The sequence below is a fragment of the Magnolia sinica genome, chromosome 10, assembly GCF_029962835.1.
Source record: "Magnolia sinica isolate HGM2019 chromosome 10, MsV1, whole genome shotgun sequence".
Classification (NCBI taxonomy): domain Eukaryota; kingdom Viridiplantae; phylum Streptophyta; class Magnoliopsida; order Magnoliales; family Magnoliaceae; genus Magnolia; species Magnolia sinica.
This window is the reverse complement of record NC_080582.1, coordinates 11,874,776-11,898,948: the sequence shown is the minus strand read 5'-3', so window position 1 is coordinate 11,898,948 and position 24,173 is coordinate 11,874,776. Positions and strand designations below refer to the sequence as shown.

The window sequence follows — 24,173 nt, the reverse complement described above, 5'->3', positions numbered from 1 at the left end:
GCTTGAGCTTCAGTTTCTCAATTTTCGCGGACCCCAGGAGTGTAATTCCATCGCTCTTGGTCTCCTAGAGTCCGTCCCTTGCCTTGGTGATTCTGAAGCATCAAATTCATGCTTTTGATACTATTTTTCAGTCCACGCTCCTGATTCCACCTTGTAATAGAAACATGATTAAAATGAGATATTAAATGGTACCATGTTCATAAATCTAGGCAACAACTGGATCTGATATGTAATATTTGACCCTCAACATAACCCCCAACCAGCATTTTGCTAGTCCCGAGCAAAATATGCGAAAAGTAAGTTGAGAATTGCAGAACAATTTCTATAAACTCGAGAGATTTATGAAAAACAATTCAGATACTCGAATTCTAAGATTCATGAATGTTGGCATTACTTTCTCCTATAATCAAGCTCACGGTACTTCATAATCAAGCTCAAATATTAATCCATTAATTAGAACGATTCTAAATATTGAGTTCTATGAGTGTATAGTGTAATCTCGGCTTAACATTATTAAAATTCACTTTTCTATTTCAGGATATCATTGATAACCACAAGAGAATTCATGATAACCAACACCTAAACCAAAGCTTGATTCATTCTTCCAGCTTTTGATGATTTTCACACTATGTCAACTTTTTTTTTTTTAAAGTACAGCCAAGGAGGAGAATCGAATCTACACCTATAGGGAGCAAACCTATGGTAAAGACCGGTCGCCAAAAAGTTTATGAATGTCAATCTTGAGGAATCAAACCTTCACCTGTAGGGAGCAAACCTATGGTGAAAACCATTCCCCCAATCTTTTCAATTTCTCAAGTTAGTTCCTTTCAAGCTTAGTGATCACCAAATTAATCCTTCAATATCGAATGAAACCTTAATGTGTAAGCGAGATGTGACATGTAAAATTATGATTCACTCAATGTTTAAAACTTCTAATCATGGATTAATAGTTCTAACTTAACTGTGAGATCTAACAAATAGTTGAATCCAAGAGTCATCAATTCCAACATCACTTATCTTAAAATTCTAAGTGCCTTAGATGGCTGTCAAAATTCCTTCGAATTCACAAGAAAGTCCAAAAAAATTTAAAAATTTTCACAATTTTTGCTCAAGACCAAGAAAACGCTGATTAGGAAACCTAATCTCCCACCCCCAACCTAAAATCTACATTGTCCTCAATGTAAAAGATATGAGCGTGCAATGCACTTGGGACAACGAAAAGTGAATATGAAGTGATGGGAAGATAGTACCTGGATGATGAGTCGAGAGACACTTTCCAAGAGATCGCAGCATGGGCGTCGGTCAGCACGAGAGAGAAGGCAACACAAAAATAACAAAAATAAAATCCTACCTATACCACTTTCGTAGGTGCTCTCGATTGCATTTAGCGTATGCAATAAGCCTTTAAACCCCTAGGTTGCCCCTAGTGGACGAGTTGTAGTCTCGTGAGGGTTTACAGTAATGTTACCCACAAACATTGAACTAACTAATGATAAAACGATATGAAATGAAGAACTGGGTTGCCTCCCAGGAGCGTTAAGTTTACCGTCTTCAGCCAGACAAATAAAGCAACTACCCTAGTCCTAAGAAAACAGGAAACCTACCTATACCTCCATCAGACTAGGAGATCAATCCTGGTAAACAGGATCAGTCAGAGGCATGGACATGTCCTCTGAATCAAATTTCTCAACAAATGGTTTCAATCGATGTCCATTGATTTTAAACTCCTTGCCATTGTCGGGATTTCTTATCTCAACGGCTCCATGCGGAAAAACAGTGATAACAATGTAAGGGCCGGTCCAACGAGATCGAAGCTTACCCGATAAGAGATGTAACCGAGAATTGTACAAAAGGATCTTCTGACCAGGCGTGAATGATTTTCGCAAAATGTGTTGGTCATGAAATGCTTTCATCTTGTCCTTGTAAATTCTCGAATTATCATACGCATCATTCCGGATTTCCTCAAGTTCATTCAATTGAAGTTTGCGTAGCGAGCCAACGTTGTCCAGATTGAAATTAAGATTTTTGATCGCCCAGTACGCTTTATGTTCCAGCTCCACAGGCAAGTGACAAGCTTTCCCATAGACAAGTCTAAAGGGAGACATTCCAATAGGGGTTTTAAAGGCAGTACGGTATGCCCATAAGGCATCGGTCAATCGGATTGACCAATCCTTACGATCAGGGTTAACCGTTTTCTCCAAAATGTGTTTAATTTCCCTATTAGAAATCTCAGCTTGCCCACTTGTCTGTGGGTGGTACGGGGTGCTCACCTTATGAGAGATACCGTATTTCTTCATTAAGCTCTCAAATGGTTTATTACAAAAGTGTGAGCCCCCATCACTAATGATGGCTCGAAGCGTTCCGAATCGAGAAAGGATGTTTTCTTTTAGGAATTTAATGACCGTACGATAGTCATTCTTTCGACACGGAATCGTTTCGACCCATTTAGTGACATAATCCACGGCGAGCAAAATATACAGATTCCCAAACGATTGGGGGAATGGTCCCATGAAATTGATGCCCCAGTAATCAAATGCTTCAATGATAAGGATGAGATTCAAAGGCATCATATTTCGACGGGACAATGCTCCCAATTTCTGACAACGCTCACAAGCTTTGCAAAACTCATGAGTGTCCCTAAACATAGTGGGCCAGTAAAAGCCACACTGCAGAATCTTGGCCGTGGTCTTTGTAGCAGAAAAGTGACCACTACAGGCCTGTGAGTGACAGAAGGAGATGACGCTTTGATGCTCATCGTCTGGTACACATCTCTTTAGAATTTGGTCCGGGCAATATTTAAATAAATAAGGATCATCCCAAAAAAAGTTGCGCACCTCGGTGAAAAATTTCTTCTTATCTTGCGCAGTCCACTGGTCGGTATGGCACCTGTAGCAAGATAATTAGCAATATCAGTGAACCAAGGTGAATGGGAGACTCGGAACAGTTGTTCATCAGGGAACATGTCATTGATACGGGTCGTCTCAAGGGGATCAGAGGTATTAAGGCGAGAAAGGTGATCGGCCACAACGTTTTCTACTCCCTTTTTATCTTTAATTTCCAAATCAAATTCTTGGAGTAGAAGAATCCATCGTATCAAGCGGGGCTTAGAATCATTCTTAGAAAGAAGATACTTCAGTACTGCATGATCTGTATAGATAATGATTTTAGATCCGATCAGGTAGGACCTAAATTTATCCAAGGTGAACACTACGGCTAAGAGTTCCTTTTCCGTAGTTGAGTAGTTCACTTGGGCAGGATTTAGAGTCCTACTCCCGTAATAAATGACGTAGGGCCTCTTATCTTTTCTCTGGCCTAGGACCGCCCCAAGAGCATAATCAGAAGCGTCGCACATAAGCTCAAAAGGAAGGCTCCAGTCAGGTGGCTGCATGATAGGTGCAGTGGTTAACGTGCCCTTAAGCTTGGTGAAAGCTTCCTGGCATTGCTCAGTCCACTCGTACGGAGCATCCTTTTGAAGGAGAGTACATAAAGGACGAGAGAGGAGACTAAAGTCCTTTATGAATCGCCTGTAAAATCCTGCGTGTCCTAAGAAGGATCGCACGTCTCTGATATTCTTAGGTGGAGGTAGGTTAGAGATAAGATCGATTTTTGCCTTATCTACCTCGATGCCCTTGGACGATATGATATGCCCAAGGACAATTCCCTTCTGAACCATGAAATGACACTTCTCCCAATTAAGTACCAAGTTTTTTTCTTCACATCTTTTCAGCACACATTTAAGACTCTCCAAGCACTTACTGAAAGATGGACCGTAAACAGAGAAATTGTTCATGAAGACCTCTAGATATTGTCCCACCATATCAGAAAAGATACTAAGCATACATCGCTGAAAGGTGGCAGGGGCATTACATAGTCCGAATGGCATCCTTCGATAGGCAAAGGTGCCGTAGGGACATGTAAATGTGGTTTTTTCCTGGTCTTCAGGGGCTATCTCTATCTGGTTGTAGCCCGAATACCCGTCAAGGAAACTGTAATAGGAATGACCAGCTAACCTTTCCAAGATCTGATCAATGAATGGTAAAGGAAAGTGGTCTTTTCTTGTTACGGTATTCAACTTCCTGTAGTCAATGCAAAATCTCCAACCAGTAGTGACTCTAGTTGGCATGAGTTCATTATTAGCATTGGCTACGATGGTGATTCCGGACTTCTTAGGGACCACTTGAGTTGGACTCACCCATTGACTATCAGATATAGGGTATATGATACCCACGTCCAATAATTTAAGAACATCGGCCTTAACCACTTCCTTCATGTTTGGATTTAGTCTACGTTGTGGTTGCCAAGCAGTTTTTGCATTATGCTCAAGATATATGTGGTGAGTACAAATCGAGGGATCGATTCCCTTGAGGTCCGCTATCGTCCATCCCAGGGCTCCTTTATACTCAATGAGAGTAGAGATGAGCATATTCTCTTGTTCTTTCTCCAGGTGGGCAGAGATCACCACCGGGTATGTCTCATCTTGACCTAAATAAGCATATTTCAAATCAGAGGGCAAAGGTTTTTGGTCAAGCTTCGGCGGCTTGAGGTTAGACGGTAGAGGCACTACATCGATTTGTGGCAATTCTTCAAATTGTGGCCTCCACCGGTTAACTTCAAGTATCGGTGCAGTATTAAGCAAGGCGCACGTCTCCCTAATCATGTCATCATCAAAATCATGGGAGTGGGCCAGGCACGTCTCTAGAGAGTCAGAGGATAAGGTTAGAGGTGTCGTATCTTCCACGAAAGAGTCAATCATGTTAATGTCGTGGAAATCGTCATCCTCCTCTAAGTTTCTGCTGTTATTAAAAAAGATGTTTGACTCCAATGTCATATTCCCAAAAGACATGGTCATGACACCATTCCTGCAATTGATGATTGCATTTGAAGTGGCAAGGAATGGGCGGCCAAGAATGACGGGGATCTGAGTGCTTATGTTATTGATGGGTTCGGTGTCCAGGATGATAAAATCTACAGGGTAATAAAATCTATCAACTTGGACCAACACATCCTCGATTATCCCTCTTGGTACACGAACAGAGCGATCAGCAAGTTGTAGTGTGGTTAGGGTGGGTTTTAATTCACCCAAACCTAACTGTTTGTATACCGAGTAGGGAATCAGATTGACGCTCGCTCCTAAGTCAAGAAGTGCGTGATCAATTCGATGGTTCCCGATTACACATGATATGGTTGGGCTACCGGGATCTTTGAATTTCTGTGGCACGTCTTGCTTTAGGATAGCACTCACTTTCTCAGTCAAGAAAATTTTCTTTTGAATACTTTACCGTCTTTTGGTCGTGCATAAGTCTTTCAGGAATTTGGCATATGAAGGTATCTGTTTAACGACATCGAGTAGAGGAATGTTGACTTTCACTTGTTTCAACACCTCTAGGATATCCTGAGAGTTAGAGAGAGGTTTTGGTGAAACCAACCGTTAGGGGAACGGAGCAACTGGCTTCTCTAGAAGTTCCGGTTCTAATTTTTGTGGGGCATCACTGGATCCATCGTTGTTGTCCTCTTCTGGTTCTTGAGGCTTTTCGGGCCTAACCGGAAGAGTTTTATCAATGATCTTTCCACTCCTAAGAGTGGTGATGGATTTAGCATGCCCCATCTGATTTGAAGAGCTGGGATCATTAATCTCGTACTGTGGTTTAGGATTGGGGAGAGGTTATGCAGGAAGCATCCCCTTTTCTATAACCGTCATACGAGAATCTATCTTTTGCATAAAATTTGTAATTCCCCGCATTACCTGAGCCAGCTCTTGTATGGAATTTTGAACCGGTTCCTCTTGAGGTTTCACTTGATTTGGATTTTGATTGAAGAAACCTTGAGGAGTAGCCATTTGTCCATTCCTCCAACTAAAGTTTGGATGATTTTTCCAATCAGGATTGTACGTATTGGAGTTAGGTCTAGTAAAAGGTCTTTGATAGTTGTTTACGGCATTGGCTTGTTCATTCAACACTCTTCGAAAGGCGGGAATTGTAGGACAATTTTCAGTTGTATGAATGTTGCAATCACAGATGCCGCAAACAATTTCATTAACCTTATCATTCTTTCCTTCAATGGCCTCAACTTTCCTTATGAGAGTAGTCACTTTACACTTGAGATCATCCTCTTCTTTCAAGAGATGTAATCCACCTTTCTCCTTTAATTGAGTCGGCCTAGACGTGGTGTTCGCCATTAGGTAATAGTCCCATGATTGTGTTTTTTCAGCAAGACTATCGAGGTAATCCCATACCTCGTCAACATCTTTATTAATGAACTCTCCATTACACATTGTCTCGACCATTTGGCGCATGGAAGATGTCAGTCCATCGTAGAAAAAATTTGTAATGCGCCACGTTTCAAATCCGTGTTGTGGGCATGAACTGACCAAATCTTTGAACCTTTCCCAACATTGGAAGAATGTTTCATCTTCCTTTTGGGCAAAGTTCATGATCGTTTTTCTGAGGGTAATCGTTTTATGATGTGGGAAGAATTTTTTTATGAATTCCCTCTGCATATCGTTCCATGTGCCAATGGATTTAGGACGTAGTGAATGTAACTACATCTTAGCTTTTTCTTTTAAGGAAAAAGGAAAGAGTTTCAGCCTAATTGTATCCTCAGATACATTAGGAAAACATAATGTAGCTATAATCTCATCGCACTCTTTCAAATGTAAATATGGACTTTCTGATTCAAGTCCATGGAATTTGGGAAGGAGTTGGATAACTCCTGGCTAGATGTCCATTTGTCCTGTGTTTTCAGGGAAAATCATGCATGAGGGCATACTCACTCCCACCGGTTGAAGATAATCTCGTAAAGTACGAGGCGGGGGTGCCTGATGCACCTCGTTTTCATCTTGGGTATCCTCCACCCTGGGTGGAAGTAGAGAAGGTTGGTCTTCAGCCATAACTTCAATTAATTCAGGGGATTTCAAGCGGTGTCTAGTCCTGCGATGGATAGTCAACCCCTCAACCAATCCTCCTTCAGTCAAGAGACGTCGAGTGTCGTCACGGGCCCACTTGGGCATGAAACACTCGTAGCCCTCAATTTAAATTTGAAACCTAATCCTAAGAAAGAGAATCTAAAAAGAAAGAGAGAGTTGGAAAGGAGTTACCAAATTGGAGGCCCTAAGTTGAAGACCTGCAAAATAAAACAAAATAAGTTAGAAAAAAGAGAAGAACAATCCTTTAAAAGAAAGATAGAAGTGAACTAGCTTCTAAAAGAAGAGAGCCCTAAACTAGAAAGTAAATTAAAAAGAGAACTGAAAAATAGAAAGTAGAGAAGGAGCTTACCGAATTAGAAATTTCTATCTTAAAGGCCTACAAAATAGGAAGGTTAGTTTTTAAACTAAAATTCTACAATTAGAAAGTAACTAAAAAAATAGAAAGTTAATTTCTGAAAAGGGGAATAACTAACCAAGTTTCTTAAAAAATAAAAGAGGAAATTTCTAAAAATAAACTATTTCCTACAAATAGTAAAATACTAGAATTAGAAAAATTTAAACCCTAACTCTAAAAGTGGAAAGAGTAGAGAAATTAGGAAGGAATTACCAATTTAGGAACTTATGTCAGGATCTTACAAAATATGGAAACAAGTTAGTTTTTAAAAATAAAATAAAATAAAAACCTTTAGTCTAAAGTTAGTAAAATCCTAATCCTAACCTAATTCCAAAACTAATTAATTTCAGAAAAACGTAACCGTCAGTCCCCGGCAACGGCGCCAAAAACTTGTTCACTCCCCAAGTATAGGGTTGTGATGTAGTAATAAACTCGGTAAGACCGAGGTCGAATCCACAGGGACTGATACCTGTACGTTATCTGAAACCAAGTAGAACTAGAACTAGACTAAGATGTGATCTAACCAAATAGAATTTTAAGGAATAATTGTGGAATAATTATCTAAAACTTTATGGAATTCAGAGGAAGGAAACTAGGGGTTCAGAGGATCCACTTGTAGAGATCAGGGAGATCTTATGCCTGCTTCAAAAATCATGAAAATTAAACTGAACTTCTTCTGATATAATTTTAAAGAGATGACAGGTATATGAATTAGAATGGATTCCATCACCACACCATGCCCAGGAGACAAAGTTAACAAAAGAATTATACTAATTACCAACCAATCAACATGCCATGAAGGTCAGGAAGGGTACCGTCATCCAACCATGCCCAGGAGACGATGGTGAACAACAGGGCTTCCTGGCGTCATAAAAGAAAAGGAGAAAAGGAAATATTCAAAGCCATTGCAGACCCATTGTAATTTCAGTCACAACAGACCATTAAAGACTAAAAACATTCCTTCCATAATCAACTAAAAACAAATCCAGTCCATGAATTTACATTGAAAACATAGAATAGAATCTCCCATCTCGCTACAGGCTTCACCTCTTAGCCCTAGCTAAGAGGTTTAGCCGACCATGATTAGGCTAAAATCCTTAGGATTCATAAGGAAAGACAGGAATAACAGCCAAGAAAAAATAAGAAAAAGAAAATAAGGAAAAACTTCCCTTTCCTCTTCCTGTCTTCTCGTTTACACCAAGCCAGGCTCCAATCCCATCCTTTCCAGCTGCCTCTGCTCCTCTCCAAACAATTTCCAGCGGTCCAGCAGCGTCCCTGCCTCCGGTCTTCTTCCTCACGTCCTACTGCTGCGTGCTCCACGGCTCCTTCCTTCCTATTCAAAAGAATCTCCCCCGGCCTACTCTCCCGTCTCTTCTCTCTCCTTCATATAGGCTGATACAGCCAGCTGACTGTTCTCACGCCCAAGAGGACATGCCGTGTTGGAGTCAGATCCAACTTCTTTACGCAGCCACGAGATTTGTGTAGATCTTCTTACGCAACCAAGAAGGCGTGCAGAAAATCGCCCACTTTCCTTGCTGATCAGCAAGCAATCCTCCCTATCTTGGTCAGATTTTCTGTCCCTACAAGATGGACGGTCTGGATTACCTATCCGATCACCGTTCAGATCATGTAACAGCCCGCGAAAATCGGGCAACGTCCGGCGCTAAAACAAGGCCTGCGAAAGGCTCTCACTGTGACGTTGGTGGGGCTCAATACTGACAGCGATGGAGAAATCCACGCCGTCCATCGGTTTTCTCCCGAAATTTCGGTCGGGAAAGAATGGTTTCTGCCATTCGTTGGTGCGACCCACTTGATCAATCTTACCACCGTTCAACCTACGTTAAAATGTTTGAGACGCCATTGTCGCTGGTATTTTGAAACTCTTCCACCTAGGCCTTGGTAATATGGACCTATCTGGTCTAATAGACGGTCTAGATTGGTCCTTAGAGTCGTGATGGCGGCCCACTACAGAGAACCATGATCCCTGTTTCTTTCGCTGGAAAAATTTGAATTGGAGAGGGAGAGCTTGGTCAAACGCGTTGCCGTGCACGGCTAGTGCACCCATGCCGTGCATGTGCAATGCACATGTGGGTCCCACGCTAATGTATATGAGAGATCAGCTCCGACCATCCTGGTTGCCATATAATTTAAACGGTTGACACCAAACTTGAAGTATTTCAAGATATCAGGCGGGCCCTAGATTGATAATTTATGGGCTGATCTGTCCGTTGGGACATTTCCACAAAGATCCAATGGCTAATTTTTTACGTGTACGGTTAATTTATGGTCCTCAGGCCATGTATGAAGTTTTGAAACAAGCAGATGGCGGAAACCCGGTGATCTTACATTTTGGCTGACTTTCAAGCCGCTTGAGCTTCAGTTTCTCAATTTTCGTGGACCCCATGAGTGTAATTCCGTTGATCCTGGTCCCCTGGAGTCCGTCCCTTGCTCTGATGACTTCGGAGTGTCAAATTCATGCTTTTGATACTATTTTTTCAGTCTACGCTCCTGATTCCACCTTGCAACAGAAACATGATTAAAATGAGATATTAAATGGTATCATGTTCATAAATCTAGGCAACAACTAGATCTGATATACAATATTTGACCCTCAACAGCATGTTGCTGATTTTATAATGACATAGCTGAATTTGGATTTATGCATGAAATTTCTCTAATTGGGGAAAGAAATTCCGAACTTATCATCCTTGATGCGTGTATCGACCAAATTGCTTGTCAATTTGTGAAGTTGCATGTGTATTATCCCCTGTCTTGCTGATTTCATAGGCTAAATTCTGTTGCATGTAATTAACATGTGTAGATTTAGTGCATAGTTGATTATATTGTTGAATTGCTGAAATTTGTAGAACCCTTAGTTAGGAATGTCCCTGATTTTGCTAAATTAGTGTCATAGATTCGTGTACATGTCCCCCACAGGTTTGGAATGGGTACATTCGCTACCCACACCCCACCATGTAGGTTAAATCCCCCTATAGTTGGCTGCGGTACTTATTACCCTATCCGTTGATCTCTTGAAACTCGGTCCCATCTACTAGCACAACTAGGAATCCCCTGAATTATGCGCAATGCTGGCTTGTGCCCTGATTTGAATGCGGATTATAATTATACTTGCCTGATTTCCCTCACAACTACAAGTAGATCAACCTTTACTCATTGTTATTGTATTTACACACTACGCCTCTTAGGATCGGCCAACTAATCGAAATCTCTTGGGCAACCCTTTTTTTGGGTCAGCTCACGGGTAAGCTTGGCCCGACTAGCCAAACTACGAGTTGTCGGCTGTAGTAGGACTACGCGAGATGTCTCTCTCAAGTCGTATAGCCGTGGTTCGTCTCGTGGGGGCAAATTGGCCCATTGGTTGGCTATCCTTATATGTTAACCATGTTTGTACATGCCCGCGTGAACCTGAGGTACCTTGTACCTGTTGTACCCCACTGATAATCATTAGTTGTAGCCCACAAGATTTATGAGCCGGGGATTGTGGTATGGGACATTATGCCCGAGCTGTCGGCCTACGCTGGGGTGATGAGCCTCTTCGTAGTGACCAGTGAGCAACTAAGTCTCGTGATCCAAGTATGGTGGTATGAGACACTATACTCGAGTTATCGGCCTATGCTAGGCTGACGAGCCTCCCATAGTGATCGTGAACAAAGATTTTACTTGTCTTAACCACCTTTGTATGGTTCTAGTGTTGGGAGTACGAACCCAAATGGCTAAAGGTCGCGGGAGCCGCGCGATCGGATTAGGGTATTGATCTGTCAGGGTACATCGGTTTCTCCAAATTGCTGGATGAATGAATATAATTAATCAACTTGGCTAACATGCACATTACATTGCATTGATTACTTTAGCGATTTGGCAGTCGAGGTCGCACTGAGGGAGTGTTTGTCATTCGCGATCGTTAGATGTTATCGCTCGAGGGAGTGTTGTGGTGAGAGCATGCATCATATCATTGAATCATGCAATTGCATTAACCAGAGTATTTAGGATTCTTTGAATGTATGCATTTCACTAAATTCATTCCTATGTATGATAATCTATGAAACTTATGTTAATGGTATCACTGAGTTAGCTACTCACTCCCATTCTAGGACGGTGTTTCAAAACACTAACCAGAACCTGTCATAGATGCATGACGAGCTGGATGCGCTGAAGGATGCCAGCGTGGACGACGAAGAGCAGGCGTATTACCAGACCTTCAGCGGCTCCTTCTAACTTATGTATGGAAGATCGTAGGGTATGGGCCAGGGCCCTAGTCGTCTTGGTACACTTGTATGGGTGGGACTAGTTCCATGTCTTGGATTTTCTTAGGATTGTATTTTGGATATTCTACATATTTAGCAGCACTTGTTACTGTTTTATAACTTATTTATGCTTCATGGTTTGCTAAACTCCCCATGGCTTATGAGATAATCCAAATGTAATTGAAATCTGAAGCCCATTAGGGCACACGTGGCACCTGGGAATTCGGGAGCCGAGTTCCTACCCAGCCCCTAAAATTTGGGGTGTTACATAATGACACATAGTACCTGGATGAGGGGAAAGCAGAGATAGATAGTAGCTTGATGTAAAACTTTTACAGTCTAAGAAGTTTTTTATGGTGGGAATTCGATCCCTACTTCGTGGTCCACCTGAGATTTGGCTCTACCTCATTTTCAAGACCATACACTAATATGATCGGGAAAAATAGTTGGACGGCATGGATATACAACATATACATCGAGGTGGGGCCGGGACTCAACCTCTATAAGCTATGACCCTTGAAAACGGTTTGGCTACTCCCCCTGCCACCAGCCCGATGGCTAATGGTCGGTGATCTATGGGCCCCACCATGATCCATGTTGTATGTGTTTCATCCATGCCGTTCATCCATTTTTACAGATCATTTTAGGGCTTGATCCCAAAAATTAGAGAGATATAAATCTCAGGTGGACCACACCAAAGGAAAACAATAGTGATTAGATATCCACCATTAAAATCCTCCTAGGGCCCATTGTACTGTTTATTTGAAATCCAATCTGTTGATTAGGTCATACAGACCTAGATCAAGGGAAAAAACAAAGATCAGCTTGATCCAAAACTTTGATGGGCCCCAAAAAATTTGTAATGGTCTATGTTCATTCAACACTGTTTCTTGTAATGTGGTCCTGTAACATCCTGGATTTTCATTGTTTTGGATTTCCAAAAATCCTTGAATTTTTTTTTCGTGTAATTAACTTATAATATCACTTAATGACCATTAACACTCAATGTTAGTATACACAGGGGTGAAACCAGTAAAGAACCGCACAAGTTAAATTAATCAACCGTAGGAAGCCAACGAATCCGCCCGATCACTTGAACATCAGGTGTAGCCCCATGATTTACTCACATAGGACCCAAATCTAACCTACCCATCGCTAACTAATCAAGACAATCATGACTAAATTAAAGATCTAACCGGGGCCGAATCAGATAAGGCCCGGATCTTGACTAATAGACCAAATCAACCCCGTTACTCTTTTAGCCTAAAACCGACGGTTTAGAGTAATCATGACTAAATCTCCACTTTCAATAGTTATAAATAGGCCACACTATGAACATAGTTAATCCAAACCCTAATCATCGCCCACGAGAAATCTCAATACCTAATTCATTCCAGAAATGCCCCGATTTCCCGAACAAGCTCCAGACCGCTCGTTGGTGGGCCACTAGTTACAAAATTATAGAGTAATGTCCGTCTTACTGGGCTTGAGTCCATCGTGGGAGTCGGACCTGGGAACGGTCCAGAACCGCTCAACTTGAGCCAAAGGACGAGTGCATGAGAAGTGCAAATACCCTAAAAGAATGAACTGAAACTTAAGTGAATTGGGTCATCCACTCTTATGCAAAGTTGAGGATTTCGGACCGTCAGTTTACGACCAAACTTCTCACGTGGAGTAAGGATATTTCCCTGCTTATATTCGTATAACCGCAGCCCCGATCGACCATCGGTGACCGTTGAACAGACTTCTCATCATATCTATCGATCGGTGCATCCAAATGGCGGGCCGAACATGTCCAATACGTAGATCATCATTAGGGCTAACATCCTGCGGTGTATATCAATATGTACACCCCATAGTGGGCCCTAGAGGCTAGAAAAACCCTCCCATAGGGCTAGTATAGTAAAAACCCAACACTTGGGGCCATTTGCACCAAATCTGGCATTATAAAAGGGGCTTCTTTTGGGCACCCCTCTCCCCATACGAATTTGCCCTAGGAGGAAAAGGGAAAAGGGAGAAGAGAAAGAGGAGAAAGAAGGAGAAAGAAGAGAGAAAGAAGAGAGTGAAGGAGGGTGTTGTTGGTGGAGGAGCCCAAGGAAACTTGGAACTTGGGCAATCTCCTTCCTTTCTCCCACATCCACAACTCCAAGCTTGATTTCCAACCGATTGGGGAGGTAAGCACCCATCTTTTTGTAATCTTTTGTGTTGAGCTAGGATTTGCATGTAACCCTAACATGCAAGTACATTGCTTTAGGATTCCCGCCGATCGACACCGAGTTCGGCGCTCCTAGGTCGTTTTTCAAGCCTTCAACGATCCATAGGTGCGGACTATTAACCTTAGGTGGCCTAGCACCAATTGTAGTATAAGTCTAATGATTTTGTTTGTTTGGATGACATATTTGGAGAATCTAGAGAAACCTAGGAATCGTATGATTGTTGGAATTGTATGGAATTGTATGTTTTAGTTCCCATATGATGTTGTTCTTGCTTCTCACATGATTTAGTACAAATGGATGATTACATGTTCATGTCTCGTTTGATTTTTCTCATATGGTGTTGCTTCATAGCATGTATAATTCATTAACTCTTGTGCATTTTGATTCTATGAGATGTAGGAAGTGCTTAACTTCCTCACCAATCCACACAACACACATGCACATTTATTCATGATATTATTAGCCTCCCTTGTTAGGAGATTCTGAATTGCATGTTGAGGTGTATGAGAACATGATGTTGTTTATGCTAGTTGATAACCCTGTTAGTTAACATGTTATGAATCATCACCCAAACCCTTGGGTTGGTTAGAAATACGAAAAGAGCGAAGGCGGCCTTGTTGGTAGGACCGTCTTGAGGCTAAACCCATGGATTTGGGGGAGTGCGTGAGGATGATAGTAGTTAGACTACATGGGTCGCTCGTACCCGATGTCGTTCCGCCACGTACTTGCCTGAACTCATGCGGTCTAGTTTACTGGCTGACCAACCTTGTTTTGTTAACCTTGTTTGCTCACATATGTATAGAACCTGGAGCACCCTACAACCGTTGTAGCCCATCGATAACCAAATTGAAACCGATCCACCGCCTCGTGAGCCGAGCATGGTGAAATGGGACACTGTGTCCGAGCTGTCGGCCTACGCTGGGGAGACGTGCCTCCCCGTAGTGACCGCGAGCGATCCCTTCTTCTCGACACTCCCCATGTGCTTGAAGTCGGGGATGGAGAACCCGATGGGATCAAGGATCACGGTGCCCTGGCCTCGCACGTTGAGGGGTCTTGGCACCACAACCAGTTCAGGGCATTTGATACGTGGGGTGTATCAGTTTCCCCAACCTGCTGAATGAATGGACTTAATTAAGAACTCGGCTAACATTATCATCGCATCGCATTAGTTAGGTTGACAACTTGGCAGTCGAGGTCGCTCTGAGGGAGTGTTGGTCATACGCGATCATTAGATGGAGTCGCTCGAGGGAGTGTTGTCGTGAGGGCATGTCTCATGTCATCTGTTATGCATGCGCATTAATAAGATTAGTTAGGTGTTTATAAATGATTGCTTTTCATTAAATTCATAATATAATCGATGCTTGTTACAACTTGAGACTAATAGCACCCACTGAGTTGATCACTCACTCCCACTCTAGAACGGTATTTTAAAACACCAACTAGGCTCTCTGGTAGTTGCAGGGGACGAGGAGTACGAGGAGCCTGACGGCGCGAGCTTAGACGAGGAGGACAAGCTGTCCTACTTTCAGTTGATGGGCGGCTCTCCATTGCCTTGACAAGCGGGATTTAGATCGCTGAGTGTGAACTCAGCTTTATTCTTTTTGGATATATCATTCTTTTTGTGGTTTTGTTGGGCAACACCTTGTGCGACCCATTTATATTTTTGGACCTATATATATACTTGATCCCCGTCATTCAGTAAACTTGTATGGTTGTGCTTCATGTTACAGAAAATTCCAGGTTGTGCATTTAAACTTGATTAAACGCATATTAATGAGATTCGGTTATAAGTGACCCCGAGAACTCAGGAGTCGAGTGTATGCACGACCCTCGATTTCCAGGGCATTACAGGTTCACTTGAGATTGAGATATACCTCATTTTTCTTTTTATCATACCCTAAAATGATCTAGAAAAATAGATGGACGACATGGATGAAACACTTGGCAAAATTGTGGGGCTCACTTTGGAGGATGCGTACTATTAAATCACACTTATCAGGTGATCTTAACCGTCCAACTGATGACACCCAGATCCATAGCTCCAGCAGTAGACTGAGTGAAAGATACCTCGTTTCAACACTGAGGTCATGGTATCAATTCCCTAATGGGGGTGGCTAACAGTGAAGTGTGAACTGACAGTGAGCTGTGCCAATAAGCTAACAGAAGGAAAATAAAAAACTGATGGGCAATGTTAAATTTGAACTGTTCGCCATTTTTCTCTAGAACCTCCCATTTGATGTCTATGATCGGATAGTCGAGATTGTTGGTTGCTTATCATGTTTTCAATTTACTCCATAGAAAGAAGAAAAAAGAAAAGAAAAGAAAAAACTATTATGGACCGGTAAGATCTTCACTCCAGGCCCAGTGGCCACAAACATGGATTCGGGCTAGATTTTGGGACAAATCATAGCTTGATTATATAGCCCAATAATCAAAGAGGTCTGGCCCAGTCCCAAGTTCCATAGCATTTCTATTGATCGCCAGATAAAGATTAGGTCCAGGCTCATTGGATCCAACGGCTGGATCCAGCTCAACTTCAGGCTCATGCACTGGTCATATTGTTCCAACTACCGTGACATTTATTTTCCATCCAATCTGTTCATAAGGTCACAAAGACCTGTATTAAGAGAAAACGCAAATTTCATATTGATCCAAAACTTTGGTGAACACCAAAAGGGTTTCAACGGTAGACGTTCAATCTCCCACTGCTTTTTGCAGTGTGGTCCACTTGATCTTTAGATCTGTCTTATTTTTCGTTGCAAGCCTTAAGACAAGCTCGCAAAATGGATGGACGGTTTGGATATAACACACACCTCATGATGGGACCCACAAAACTTGCTGACGTCAATACACTAGCTATATAGCTGAAGCGTGGTACGGCAGCCAATCCGATTCCCACTGGACACGGATTGCGTCCTACCCCCGCCCCTACGGATTACCGTCCGGGCAGGGCTCTGTGGGGCCCACCGTGATGTAAGTGTTTTATCCACGCCGTTAATCGTTTTTCTCATATTATTTTAAGGTATGAGCCAAACAATGAAGTAGGTTCACAGCTCTAGTGGACCACACCAAAGGAAGCTGCATTGATAATGAAACTCACCGTTGAAACCTATCTAGAGGCCACCGATGATGTTTTTTATACCATCCAACCTATTCATAAGGTCATGTAGACGTGGATGAAGCCAAAAATAAATAAATATAAGATTGATCCGGAACTTCTCCATCTCCCAAGAAATTTGTAATGGTGTACGTTCAATCCCCAATTTGTGTTCCAATTAAGCCTCGTACCGGCCTATTTTTTGGGATCATACTTTAAAATGAACTGAGTAAAACGATGAACGGTGTGGATAAAACACTTACATCACGGTGGGCCCCAAAGAACCCTGTCCGGATGGATTACCGTTCGGGCGAGGTAGGATGCAATTAGAGGTGGGCATCGGACCGAGTCGGATCGGATTCGGCCCAACCCGACCAGATTCGAAATTTGTAGAGCCTGATTCGAACTCATTCTGATCCGGGTCTGAGTTTGGATCATCTAACTCGAACAGATTCGAACGTCTGTTGACCTGAATCGATCCAGGTTCGACCCGGTCAGGAAAACCAAGTCAGATCGGATTGGGGAAAGCTTGAATCGTTCGTTTTTTCCAACGGCATGAAAATCATTATATCAGTGTTTCATATGGTGCGATCTACTTGATTATTGAATTCACTTAAAATTTAGTATCAACTCCTTAAATGATCTGAAAAAACTGATGGACGGTGTAGATAAACCAAAAAAATTCACGATGGGCTCACATAATTTACTCAGTTGAATAAAAACTATTGGTATGTAGCTTCTTGAAGAAGCTTTACACCGGTGATATAGCTTCTCGGAGAAGCTTTATAATTGCTATCTGTAGCTAGCACCAGCTAGCCTATGAAATTGGTTCGTGTAGTATGCTCTTATCGTGCCGAGTAAACTTAGTTGGGCCCACTGCGAATGCATGTGGTTTATCCATGCCGTCCATTCGTTTTTCTAGATCATTTTATGGGTTCAACCCAAAATTGATGCATACACAAAGTTTAAGTGGGCCATACCACTGGAAAAAGTGGAACTATTGATTTCAATCGTTGAAAAATTTTTAAGGCCCCCCAGTATGCTTATTTGTCATCCAACCTGTTCATAAGATGAGAAGGACATGGATGAATGGAAAACACAAATATCAGCTTGATCTAAAACCTCTGTTGTCCCCAAGAATTTTTCAACGGTAGATGTTCAATTCACACAGTTTCCGGTGGTGTGGTCCATTTGAGGTTTGGATATAATCCATTTTTGGGATAGAGACCTAAAATTATGTGTTAAAAGAAATGGACGGAGTGGATACAATGCACGAGTGACACATTGGCCCACGGAGTTTACTCAGTACACTTACCGTACTGAGTTACTCAGTACGCAGTCCGCTTCCCTAGCCTATAGGCTATAGCTGCTCTTGGTACGTGTTGTGCGAAGACAGCACTAACGCTCCTCGATCTCCGAGTTGTGAGAACGGTTCAAAGGAGATCAAAGTTACATCTTACGTGGGCCCCACAGTGATGTATTTATTATATCTACACCGTTCATCTATTTTTAGAGATGATTTCAGAGCATTATCCAAAAAAATGAATCATATCCAAAGATCATCTGAACCACACCATAAATAGCAATAGAGATAATGATTTTCGCTGTTAAAAAATTTGTAGGGCCTACTATAACATTTATTTTACATCCAATCTGTTTATAAGGTCACAAGTAACTGAATGAATAGGAAAAATAAATTTCATAAGGTCTTAAGTACCAAATGAAGAGGAAAAACAAATTTCATATTGATCCAAAATTTATGTGACCCTAAAAAGGGTTTCAATGGTAGACGTTCAATCACCTACTAATTTTTGAAGTGTGGTCTAGTAGATGGTTGGACCTGTCTTATTTTTTGTCGTAAGCCTTAAAATGAGCTGACCAAATGGATGGACGGTTTGGATATAACACATACCTCGTGATCAGACCCGTTACACCAGCCGATCCAACCAATTTGCTTCCGTCAACTTCGGGTGTGACCGCCAACCTGCTACGAGTACGACTCTCTCTCTTTCGAATTAAACTATACACCATTTCTCTGTATATATTTCTCTCCAATAGAGAAATACCATGAAGCTACAAAACCCAACAGCAAAAAAAGAGGATTTGATCTATTAAAGAACATCTAATTAGCCTTCTTCTTACTTTTTTCTTCAACAGAGACAGAGAGGCAAATATAGAGAGAGATAGACAAATATAGAGATAGAGTTGGGTGGGACTTTTTGGCGCCGAACGAAAAGCCTAGGCGATGATATTTTTGTTTAGAGATATATTTACATCCGGGTCGAGTTGGGTTGGGTCGGTTCGGACCATTTCGGTTTGAGTTTTCGAATCGGTTCTGTCCGGATAGACCTCTATTCGAACCCGACCCGAAAATGATCGGATCTGGATTGACAAACTCGATCAGGGCCGATATAGGCCATCGGTTCTGTTCGGAACGGTACCGAGTCGGGTCGGATCCACCGGATTGGGTCCAACATGCCCACCTCTAGATGCAATCCGTGCTTGGATGGGGTAGGGCTCTGTGGGGCCCACCGAGATGTAAGTGTTTTATCCATACAGTTCATCGCTTTTATCAGACTATTTTAAATTACGATCCTACAAATAAGGCAGGTCCACACCTCTAGCAGACCACACCAAAGGAAGCTGCAGTGATAATGACACCCACCATTGAAACCTTTCTAAGGGCCACTGTGATGGTTTTTTTTAGCATCCAACCAGTTAATAAGTTCATGTAGACGTGGTGAAGTGAAAACACAAATATAAGCTTGATCCGAAACTTCTCCAGCTCCCAATAACTTTTTAATGGTGGACGTTCAATCCCCACTTTGTGACCATTGGAGCTTTGGACCTGCCTCAATTTTGGATTCATACCTTAAAGTGATCTGATAAAAGAGATGAATGGCGTGGATAAAACACTTACATCATGGTGGGCCCCACAGAGCCCTGGGGTAGGACGCAATCCACATCCAGTGAGTAACTCACTGGGCTTAGCATACTAAGCAAACTCTGTGAGGTCCACCGTGATTTATATATTTTATCCCCTCCGTCCATCCAATTTACCAGATAATTTTAGAGCTTTAAAAAGATAATAAAGCATATCCAAAGCTCAAGTAGGCCACACCACAGGAAACAGTGTGATTGAACCTCTACAATTGAAAATTTCTTTGAGTCCACGGAAATTTTGGATCAAGCTGATGTTTGTGATTTCTCTTCATCCATTGTTTTTGTGATCTAATGAACAGGTTGGATGAAAAATAAACATCACTGTGGGGCCCAGAAAGGTTTTAATGATGGAAATCATTATTACCACTGTTTCCTGTGGTATGTGGTATGGTCGACTTCAGCTTTGGATATGGTTCAGTTTTGGTCTCAACCCCTTAAATAATCTGGGAAAACGGATGGACGGCGTGGATAAACCACACACATTTACGGTGGGCCAAACATAGTTTACTCAGTGCGATAAGAGGGTAGGGAGAGCGTACCGAGTAAGTCGGTACGCAGTCCGATTTCACCGAGGTGGCCCGGACGCGGATTTACTGCGAAAGCCTTTCGTAGGAAGTTCCTGCGTGGGAAACATTGGTGGGGGCCACCGTGATGTTTGTGATAAATCTACATCGTCCATTCGTTTTTTAAGCTCATTTTAGGACATAGGGCAAAAAATGAACCTGATCCAGTACTCAAGTGATCCGAAAACGTGAGGATTGAACGTCCACTGATGAAATTTCCCTGACCACCTTTTCCAATTGTGCGGCCCACTTGAGTCTCAAGTCCTAAAATGATCTAAAAACACGGATGGACGGGTTAGATTTCTCACAAACATCAGGTTGGCCCCCACCTAAGATTCCATCGCAGGAACTTCCTGCGGAAGGGAAATCCGCTTCCCTCCTTACTCACGTCTCTCTTTCTCCACCTACTCTCTATATATACGTAAAAGCTAGCTGGTATGAAATCCATAAAATCTATTACGTGTTTTTAACTGTTACAAACTATGACAATGCTTGCCATCTTTTTCATATTCGTCTTCTTCTGTTTTCCTTCTCTCTCGCTCTCTCTCCCTTTAGATATCACCATCGAGGCTGGACGCTTCCAACAGCTCGATCTAGGCGGTCTGGTTGGGCCAGAGAGCATAGCCTTCGATCCAGTGGGCCAGGGTCCTTATACAGGTGTCTCAGACGGTCGAATTCTTAAATGGCAAGGCGCGGCCCATGGCTGGACTGAGTTTGCGGTCACTTCACCACACAGGTAACAATGGACAGTTGTGATTATCAGCAAACGTGTATCTTGATGTTGCACTATATTTTGTACATGTGGGGCCCATGAGGTGAATCCGGGGTAACGGCTTAGTCCCTGATCATGGGGCCCACCTTGATGTATGTGTTGTACATCCACACTGTCCATCCCTTCTTTTAGCTCGTTTTATTGCATGGCCAAAAAATATAGCTGATCCAAATCTCGGGTGGACCACGCCACATAAAACAGTGATTATTGACCATTAAAAACTTCTTGTGGGGCCCAAAAGTTGGGGATCTAAGCTGATATTTGTGCTTCCGCTTCATTCATGTCTGTGTGACCTTATCAACAGATTGGATGGCAAATAAACATTATGATGGGCCCTAGGAAATTTTTTTTTGTGGGCATTCAATGACAACCGTTTAATGTGGTGTGATCCACTTGAGATTTGGATCTGCTTCATTTATTTACCATCAGATAAACAGTCTGGATCTGTAAGAGCCGGCCCCATTAGTACAATCTGGGAACTCAAGTACATTTGTCAAATCCTCGGGCCTAAGATTATATAGTGCCAAAGAGAACTGGGTTCTTACAGGTGGGCCCGTTGTTCTCTGATCTGGACCTTTGATCTGATGTTCCCTGACGTGGATGGGCCATGCACGTACTCGTATGGAGGATCATATGCTTTTGTTTTGTTGCAATTAGGACGGAGGAGTGCAATGGCCATAATAAGCCTTGGTTAGAAGACACGTGCGGTAGGCCACTGGGCTTGCAATTCAATGAGGCCACCGGCGATCTGTACATTGCGGATGCCTATTACGGGCTCTTTGTGGTGGGGCCCACCGGAGGATTGGCCACCCAGCTAGCTAGTGGGGCCCAAGGGGTCCCCTTTCGCTTCACCAACGGTTTGGATATTGACCAGGCGACCGGGATTGTTTATTTCACGGACGCTAGCATGATATACCCAAGGAGGTACTATTCCATCGCTCATACCAACTGCTGCATTTTCTATATCAAGCTTGAAGATTACTTCTTTCTTGCTTGATTGATGCCGAATATCTAAGCATTTACGAGCAATTAGAGCAATTTTCGTAATTTGTTTACCTTCCATAAATGTCCTTTGAGGTTTGAATATTACCTTTAATAGTACCACTTAGAACATTGAAGTTAGAATTTTCACTAAAATTTTGTAAGAACCTTGGAGAAGCTTAATTGGCATCCTCACACCCTCCTTTAGAATAAGAGCAATGAAAGTTTCTTTCAGTTCTAAAGATAGATGGACTCCTACAAATTCATTTATAAAGTTCTTCAAAGTCCAACTTCACTGCCTAAAAGAATTTAAAAGAACACAATAGGAAGGCCATCTAAGCTAGGGGGCTTTATCGCTGCCTAGTTCCTTCATTGCTGATTTGATTTCTTCCTCCGATATTGGCTTTTTCAGACCATTTCACCTCTTCTTGAGAGATTTTATTGAAATGAAGATTGTAAAGGTGTGGGTGGTTCTAATTAATCTTTTACAAAGAGATTTTTCTAGAAATCGACCATCGCGATGCTCACACTGGCTTTGGTATCTATTCTTTTACCATTCACCAATAAGTTTGAATCTTGTTTGAAGAAGCTTGGATGCTCACAATTACATAAAGATTTTTTTATTGTTGTCCCCTTATTTTAACCATGTAGCTTAGGAGTGTTGGTTCCATTTAATTTTTTCCTCTCTCAATTTCATATTGTATTTGGTTAGGTAGTTCTTGGATTTTTTATTTTTTATTTTTCTAAAAGCGCTTTGTATTTCGCTTCACACTTTCTAAGACCTCTTTCTTCCAATCTTTAATCTTTTTTTTTTTTCAAGAGCTTTAGCTTCTGAAATAGCTTGAAACTGGAAAAATCTTCTATCGAGAATGATTCCCACCGCTCTTTTACAAGAATCAAGAAAACTTCTAGTTTGGAGCCACGCAAATTTAAATTGAAATGGGCACGCCCCCAGTTCTCTTCTTCTAAGGATAACATGATTGGACAGTACTTATCGAATACCAGGTGAGGAGGCCTCTTTAATGTACTAGAGGGAACCTCTCCACCCAATCCAATGACAATAAAAATTTGTCAAGCTTTGATTTGATAGGATTACCTAATCATTGGTCTATATGAACATCACCATGTACATGGAAGGAAATTAAATATTACATATTTTATGATAAAGCAAGAATATTTGGACAATTCTCTACTGTTTTTATATTATTTCTTTATCCCAATAAGATTTTTTTAGAGATGCATTACCATATGCATGGGAGTAAATTGAATATTACATGTATCTCTAGCTATTGATAACTTCAGTTAGACCGTATTTCATCAAACCTTTTCTCTTGTAGGGACAACACATGGGTCACTATAAGCGGCGATCGGACAGGAAGATTGTTGAAATACAATCCACGAAGCAAAGAGTTGACCTTGTTGCTTAAAGGCCTCGTCTACCCAAATGGGGTGGCAATTAGTAAGGATAGCACATTCCTCCTCATCGTCGAGACCACCACCCAAAGAATTTTGAGGTTTTGGCTTCAGGGTCCTAAAGTCGGAGCCCTTGAATTTTTTGCCCAGCTATCAGGATACCCAGATAACATCAAAAGGAACCCTAGAGGAGAATTCTGGGTAGCTATCACACCATCATCCATCAACAGTGTGATTGGAATGTGTTTTAATGAGAAGGGTGAGATCACGGAGGTATTGAATGACAAATTTGGAATGATTACTTCACATCTTAGTGAAGTAGAAGAAAACAATGGGAGTTTATGGTTGGGATCTGTGGTTGCGCCTGATGTTGGCATTTACAAGCTTTAGACACTTATCTAGTTTATTTGCTAGTAATGTGGTTAATTAGAACATTTGTTTATGTTTATATAGTTAATTTGCTAGTAATGTGGTTAATTATAACATTTGTTTATGTTTTCATAAAATTATATTATGTTCAGTTTATTGAAATATCTCATGGTTTGAGTTAGTTGCATATCAGATTCTAAAACTCACTAACTCGACTTGAAATCAAGTTGAAGTGAGT

General features: G+C 41.8%; 1 protein-coding gene and 1 non-coding gene across 2 annotated transcripts; both read left to right on the top strand.

Moving 5' to 3' along the window:
* The first annotated feature begins 6,341 nt into the window (after positions 1-6,341).
* On the top strand, positions 6,342-6,448 carry LOC131217750 (small nucleolar RNA R71). Its single transcript, XR_009157341.1, has one exon. It is a non-coding gene; the product is annotated as a small nucleolar RNA R71 (small nucleolar RNA).
* A 14,434-nt stretch (positions 6,449-20,882) lies between these two features.
* Positions 20,883-23,956, top strand: LOC131217345 (protein STRICTOSIDINE SYNTHASE-LIKE 10-like). The gene is made up of 3 exons (XM_058212259.1): positions 20,883-21,136; positions 21,830-22,096; positions 23,491-23,956. The coding sequence occupies exons 1-3, from the start codon at positions 20,883-20,885 to the stop codon at positions 23,954-23,956; spliced, it is 987 nt and encodes a 328-aa protein (XP_058068242.1).
* The last annotated feature ends 217 nt before the right edge of the window (positions 23,957-24,173 follow it).

Bases quoted from the DNA above. Each gene is read 5' to 3' on its own strand.
- LOC131217345 (XM_058212259.1), top strand. From the start codon at position 20,883: ATGACAATGCTTGCCATCTTTTTCATATTCGTCTTCTTCTGTTTTCCT. The intron at 21,137-21,829 runs GTAACAATGGAC...TGTTGCAATTAG, and splicing joins GCGGTCACTTCACCACACAG to GACGGAGGAGTGCAATGGCC. The intron at 22,097-23,490 runs GTACTATTCCAT...TTTCTCTTGTAG, and splicing joins AGCATGATATACCCAAGGAG to GGACAACACATGGGTCACTA.